The sequence below is a fragment of the Poecilia latipinna genome, unplaced genomic scaffold, assembly GCF_001443285.1.
Source record: "Poecilia latipinna isolate Pla-1442-1.1 unplaced genomic scaffold, P_latipinna-1.0 Scaffold137, whole genome shotgun sequence".
NCBI classification, from domain to species: Eukaryota; Metazoa; Chordata; class Actinopteri; order Cyprinodontiformes; family Poeciliidae; genus Poecilia; species Poecilia latipinna.
The window spans coordinates 2,688-10,009 of NW_015112753.1; the positions used below are offsets into that span (position 1 = coordinate 2,688).

Below are 7,322 nucleotides of genomic sequence, written 5' to 3' on the forward strand. Positions count from 1 at the left end.
AGGCTAACGGTGGAGCTTAGCTTACATATTTGAAGTTGTTGTCCAACCTGAGCAGCATATTAACAACTTAATCCTCATATAGTCCGTCATAGTTGTTTTTCTTCCCACTTGCGCATATCGGGTCGCAGAATTTGTTGAGTATCAGTGACATTCAGTTCAGATGAATGCGGCCTGGACGTTAGGTCACATTTGAATCGGACACGTATCGGATATAGGTCGCATTCGAAAAGAATCTGACCTGTGCTGTTCAGACAGTCATGAACAGGAACAGTCACTGCTTAGTTTATATTACTTTTAACCCAGAAAAGGATTTAGATCAGTCACTCTTTAGCTTGTTTTATCAGAAACTGTAGAGTACTCACTATTTAGAAATGGAATTAGCAACCCTGAACAGGAGTTGCTAATTACATACTTTAGAACAACATTAGATTAGATTAGTTTTCTTTTCTATTTGGTTTGTTATTTTGTTTGTATTTCCTTTTAACTCATGTAAAGCACTTTTAATTGCGTTATTGCTGAAAATGTGCTACATAAATACAATTACCATACCTTACCTTGTAAGTTTTAATCCTGTGCAGACATACAGCCATGGATAAAATACCGCTCTCGTTTTCTTCAGGTTTATTGTTCATTTTTATGTCTTGTACAATAACTGTTTAATTAAAGAACTTTTATCTAGCCACTTTAGAATAGAAAATCATATAATAATTATCTCACAACAGGGGAAAACTCCAGAGCAACAACAGCACAATGACAAACAATGGAATGTACCTTCATGCAAAGATAAAACCTAAAAGAACAAATGAAGGGCAACATGCTGTACAATACTGACAAAGTTATAAATAGCGCACCTTAAATATAGTAAAAACCAGACAGATATATCTACAAACCTGGTTGGAGTGCAGCAGCGGCGTAGCATGCATCTGAGTCAGGGTGTACCGTGGGGCTGTGTCGGGCTCCGAAGTGGCTAACCGAGGCTTCCCATTCTCTCTGCTACGTTGACAAAAATGACTCATTTTTGTCAACGTCCAAATGAGCTTCATCAAGTTGCCACTGAATATTGAAGTCCGATGCAAAGAAAAACCAGCATCTCATTGTTCCACCGCTTGTTTGTAGCTTCCGTCACTCCTGTGTTGCAGTGAGTTTGAAATTTTGCGGCGTTTGTTTTTCTTCTCTCTTTACTGCTACGTCTGACCATGCCCACAGCCAGTCAGTGAACAGGAGCGAAACTTGCGTCACCCACACAAGTTGGGCCAGTCCGGCTGGCATAAAAAGCAGGGACCTAAAAAGCAGGAACCGGCCTCAAAAAATACTGGTGGAAACACTCACAAAGCAAGCCTAATAGAGTGGAGCCGGGACCATTAGAGCCAGTGGAAAAGGGGCATTTCTTCCTGAAACGGATACAGTTTAATGCTGGGCATTTGATGAAGATCAGCTTTGTCTGGAGAAGACATTTTACCAAAAATTCATGGTATGTATTTGTGCGCTATTACAGCGATAGTTTTTATTGTTCATTCATCTTACCAATGATTAATGAAAAACATATAGACTTTCATAGGTCTAAATAGTTTCACATGACAGTAGAACAAATGCTGATAATCCTAATAATATGTGGGAGATATGTAAACTCACAGTACTTTTTAAGATTTTTGCTGCACTTTTTTAGTTGTGTTGAATAATTTTATAAGTTAGTGATTAGCCTGTGGCTCTCTGGGATGTTTTTGCATCATTAAATTGATCAGAGGACTGAAATTCTATCCAAAACACTTTGTCTTTAGATGAGTTGAAGGAGAAAGTCATTGACTTGATCCAGGCTTTGACTTCACAGATGAGGCCAAATCTGTTGTAATGGTATAAAACATTACAACAGATCTGTTGTAATGGTATAAAACATTACAGCAGATTTTTATTAGTTAACTTGACAACGATCACAAAGCTGATGCAAAGTCATCTCAGCCATGAGGAAGTTCGGAGCTGTGTGGTTTTTTTCTTTTTTTTCCCCCAAATGTCCACAGCTTTCACTCCATGTGCATTACCTGTCCAGCGAATGGGGGTCGGTTGCCTGACCAAGCTACCTGGCCTGTATTAAGTTGTCTAGAAATCTGAGCTAGATTCTGATTGGACGACCCCGAGGACTGGATGTCATTTACACCAGGAACATGGATCACAGAAGAGCTGTGAACAAAAACACAAAACCAGACAAAAAGTCAAATACAAAGCTTTTACTTTACATATCTAAACTGCCAGAATAGAATATATCCATTAACTGAAGCATACCTGAAGCTTTTGGCAGAGTGGCCCTGCTGGAAGGGAGAGCTCTGGGTGTAGAGAGGCTGTCCTCCTGCCGTAGAAGAGGGAACCATCATCTTCTTGTCTCCCGCTTTGGATAAAAAAGCCCCAGTTACATATCAAAGCAGTCTATATACATGGTAAGTGTGTGTGTATGTGTGTGAACAACATTTTTATATCCTGGTGTGGACCTACACATGTCTAAAATGTGGGGTTGTGGGTCCTCCTTGTGCTTCTCCTTGTGGGCACATTTTCTTGATCCCCATGAAGGTAAATACTGTTTTTGGGTTAAGTGTTAGGTATGTAATGGTTAAGGTTAGAGTAAGGGTTAGGCGTAGAAAATGAATGGAAGTCAATGTAAAGTTCCCACAAGTGAAAAAAACACAACTGTGTGTGTGTGTGTGTGTGTGTGTGTGTGTGTGTGCGTGTGTGTGTGTGTGTGTGTGTGTGTGTGTGTGTTGCAGACATACAGCCAGATATGCTGGTGTACATTTCAGCAAAGCGTGGGTCTCTCTCCTGGGAGAAGAGAGTCTCTGTCTTATCAATGGTCTTCCCTGTATCGTGGACTCCACTGCTGACTCCTGCCACAGGCACCTGAAGGAACAGTTACATGTTATGTCAATTTTATTAAAGATAACATAAATATATGGTTACATTTAGTTATGTGCATATAGGACATCTACTACATGTCTGAAATATTCTTCTCCATTCACTAAATGGAGAACATTTATAGAACAAGGTTGGAGGTGTTCTTCTGGAGTGCAGACGCCGACTACTTTCAGAAAAGGACATTAGGATTTCGTGACAGCAATTATTAAATTGTCTTTTGAACGGGGTTCCAGTTTAAACAGTGGGTGCACTTTTAATCACACCCATTATGGGTACAATTAACAAGAGAGGAAATCCCATGTCATTATTGCTAAAAATTCAGTCTTACTTTTTTCTTAGATGAATGACAGATTTAATTTGTTCTTTGTTTCTTTTGTCTTTTCATATTGAAGAAACCTTTGTATTATAACAAAGGTTTCTGTTATGATTTCTTTGGGAGGGGGGGCAATTCTAGACTTTTCCAAGATTGGGGGGGTCGGAACCTTTCTGCCCCAGTATTTCCATCCATGCAAATTAAGGTCCAACAGTCCAACCAAGAACTTTTCTTGCCTGGATATTATTATCAAGGAAACTGATCATCAATGATCAGAAAATTCTTAGGAATCATCATATATCTTCTTATTTATTATTTAAAAAATGCCAATGCAAATTGTCAAAGGACAATTCGCAGTTTGTGGTTTGTTAGAATGGCCCTTAGCGGTTGGAGGAAGTAGGAGACTTGAGGCAGAGAAACGGTGGAATCCCACTAGGTGTTTATTCACCAACATTTAACACACAGACTGCCCTGCTTACAATGGCCTAGGGTCTCAGCAGCAACAACACTCAATGTGGCTAACATGCAGGCTTTTATAGTCCCTGGCTGCTCCAATTAACAAACCCACCAAGAAACACGGTAAAACAAAATACATGCACACAAACAAACCTTGACAAAATAACCAAATCTTCAGAATAATATATGTTAGCAAATACTATTCCATTAAAGCACCTCTAAAAACACATTTCTATAAATATAAATCCAATGTTAAACTTCTAAAGTGCATAGCTCTATTGCTCCCCCTCTTCCATTTGATTTGGTTTCTTCCAGAACCTTTAAAAGGTGCTTAGGCCCCTGGGGAATCTTTTAGCCTAAACACACTGCAGAGGAAGAGACAGAGGTAAGCCACACCCACACAAAGCCTTCAAACATTTCAGTGCATTTCAAACAGTCACAATACTTGTATTATACATTTGTTTGTTGTATTTTAACCACCAGTTCCAGCTGAGATGCCACTGCATAAAAACACACAATCAATAAAATACTTCAATCTGTTTGTATCCGTTTCTTTTATCATTCAACACACATTTTAAGTGTTTTCCAGCCAAGTAATGAAGACCTTCATTACATGGTTCTATCACAAACTGCAAATTTTGTGGTAAGTTTTTTGTTGGACAACATTAAAATATGTGGGTCAAACCTGAGGTGTTTTCACTGAATGCTGAACTTCAGTTCAAGACCGTTCGGTGTTTAAGAACCAACAGCAGAAGTTAAAATCTATTCTTTGACAAAATAACACACTACACTACAGAACCAACTACACATGTGCAACAGCAGGATTATCCTAAAAAATCTGTGAAAATACACAATCCCAGGTTATGTGATTATTTTCATCTTGGCCTCAGAACATAAATGTTGTCAAATAATGTCACATCACCTGATTAAATCCTTAAAATTTCTAACTGTCATAAGTTATAAATTCAGGGCCCACAGTTTAAATGATTTCAAGTATTTGTTTACCGTTACATAATTTGGGCTTCCAGCTCATAAAACCCACGAAAACAGAACTTCAAAATATTAGAATACTCTGAAGAAACCAGCCTAAATTTCTCAGTTTTTGCAAAAAAAAAAAAAGAAAAAAAGAAAGACATTAAAATTAAAATATTGTTTTTAAACATATCTTTTAAAAATGATATGTCTTCAATACTTGGTTGGGAATCCCTTTGCCTTAATCACTGTCAGCTCTTCTTTGTCGTTGGGACTGGTGCCCCTTACTTTCCTCTTGGGTAAACCCTCAATGGAATTTAGGTCCGGCAAGTTGGCTGGCCAGTCAAACATGGGCTTGGGCATCAAACCAGGTTTGATGCCCAAGCATCAAACCTGATGCATCAAACCTGATGAACATGCCGCCAGAAGCAAGTTCTGCTGGAAGATGAAATCTGCATTGCCATACAGGTCCTCAGCAGAAGGAATCACGAAGTCCTCTAAAACATTTTGATAGACTGTTGCGGTGAACTTGGGTTTAAGAAAGCAGTTTATCAACACAATGTGTTGATAAACCCAAAATCATCACTGACTGTGGATATTTCATACTGGACCTCAAGCAGTTTGAGTTCAGTTCCTCACTTGTCCTCCTCCAAGTCCTTTGGCTCTTCATCACCGAATGAAAAGCAAACATTACTTTCACTGGAAAAGAGGACCTTAGAACACTGGCCTATGATCCAGCACTTTTTTTCTTCTCCTTGGCCCAGTTGTCCTCCATGAGCCAATGTCCTCCATTGGCTCACGAAGAACCCGACAGTTGTAGCCCATTTCCTGGATGTGTTTGACTGTGGTGGTTTTTGAAGCTATGACTCCCGCCTCATTCCGCTCTTTCTGGATCTCTGCCAGATTCTTGAATCTTCTTGGTTGGAATACAGTCATCTCTTTGGTGCATTTTCTCCTGCCACATTTTGCCCTTCCACTAGACCAGTGTTTCTCAACCTTTTTTTGGGCCAGTGTTCCCCTATCCACGATCCAGGTCCCTCACTGCCCCCATCAAAGAATTTGCAGGCTACTTTGCACTGAATATTATCACTATTGTTAATGTTCTTTTATGGTTGTTTCTGTATTTATCATCAAAAATAATTTTCCAGAGAACAAAAAAGCCATGGGAATAAAAACATTTTTTTACAGAATCTATGAAAAATGCAATGGCCTAACAGCAGACAGAGTGGGAAAAAAAATTCTTCTTCTGTGCCATCTTCTAATGTTAGTTGTTAAATCTTGCACAAAATGACCAGATAAAAGATGTTAAATTAGAGGAATAAAATGTTCCTCTAGTGTCCCAAATTCAGGGTTCCTCATGTACAAAGTGTAAACCACACAGAGAAAAACCAGTCGCCATTCAACTTCAGACATATCTAGGGTTTTATTCAGACAATTAAATGCATAGAAAAACAGATCAGCATCACACCCAAACCATCAAGAAGTCCAAACCATAAAACAGACATTAATTACCTGTGAAAAGTAGAAAAATGAACAAAATACAAAAATAAGAGAAAAAGCAAAGGCGGCTTTGGGAATTGCTTGTGCGTCCGCAAACAAAGCAATTCGATTTGCTTCTGTGAACTGGAGGTTTTTATTAAGAGGTGCATTCCTAATTTTAATATATTCATTGAAGGTGTGTCCTCTCCTTCTAAACCTCTAAGCAGTTTCAAATTACCTAGATGGGATGGTCTAAATGATTTTGTCACCTTCTTTGAGACCTATTCAAAACCAAAGATGAAGAGAGAGAAAGAGCAAAGGTCCAGAATGAGTAAAAGTCAGAGAAAGCAAACAGGATTTTCTCATGTCGGTTACATCTGGAATCTCTCCTGTTCCTCACTTTCTAAACATTTGAATAAAGACCCTAGTTGTCAGAAAGATATTTATTTTTCACCTAGACCTTGTTTTGTTTTTCTACAGGTTTTAAGTGTCTTCCTTACCCCTAGAAAATCACCAAAGAATTTGACTTGTGAACAGACAGAACTTGTCTTTTCCATCCTGTTTTTATCTGAACTGCCTAGCATCTGTTTCCTTTTCTGAGCGATTCATAAAAAAAACAGATTCCTGCATTAAACCTAAAGTAACGTATAGGCAATTTGGAACCCAATGTTCTTATTTTAAAATGCTGATGATTTTATATAATATTGCACATATGGTTAAGTTTAAAAACTAGCATATTTTAATTTTATTTTCCTAACAATGTACAACAATGCCAGTTTAAACTCTGATCTATTTGCAAAAAACTCAGCTCTGAGCATCATTAAAACATGGATAGAACTGCAACTATATCAATCATAACTCTTTTTCTCTTCAATGTTTCTGTGAGTTTCTGACGGAGCAGCTCTGTGCAGGAGAATGGGACATCAGAGTACCATCCATAAAATTTCACCCACATAGCATAACTGTGCTTTCAGTGGAAAAACAAAAGCTCCAGATCCTTTTAACGCCATATAAATATGGGACAGAAACATGGATTATATCTTTATACAGACCTGTCAATTGATTTATAGGTTAATAGTTTTTTTTTCTGGACAGGAATTACACATAAAGCTGGTTCTTAATCAATCAAATCAAATCCTAATGAGTCAAACTGAAAGTGTCATGGAGTCACTTAACACCATCACGACATTAACACTGACATGAA

At 38.2% G+C, this 7,322-nt stretch overlaps 1 protein-coding gene across 1 annotated transcript in view; it reads right to left on the minus strand.

Annotated features, from left to right (window-relative positions):
• Window positions 1-606: 606 nt before the first annotated feature.
• Window positions 607-7,322, minus strand: part of LOC106945274 (aryl hydrocarbon receptor nuclear translocator 2-like) — a 49,518-nt gene continuing 42,802 nt past the window's right edge. The window contains exons 4-6 of the mRNA XM_015028837.1: window positions 2,760-2,883; window positions 2,278-2,380; window positions 607-2,175 (exon numbers count right to left, since the gene is read on the minus strand). Of these exons, the coding sequence (XP_014884323.1) occupies window positions 2,019-2,175; window positions 2,278-2,380; window positions 2,760-2,883 (384 nt within the window). The 3' untranslated portion in view covers window positions 607-2,018. The remainder of the gene's footprint in view (window positions 2,176-2,277; window positions 2,381-2,759; window positions 2,884-7,322) is intronic.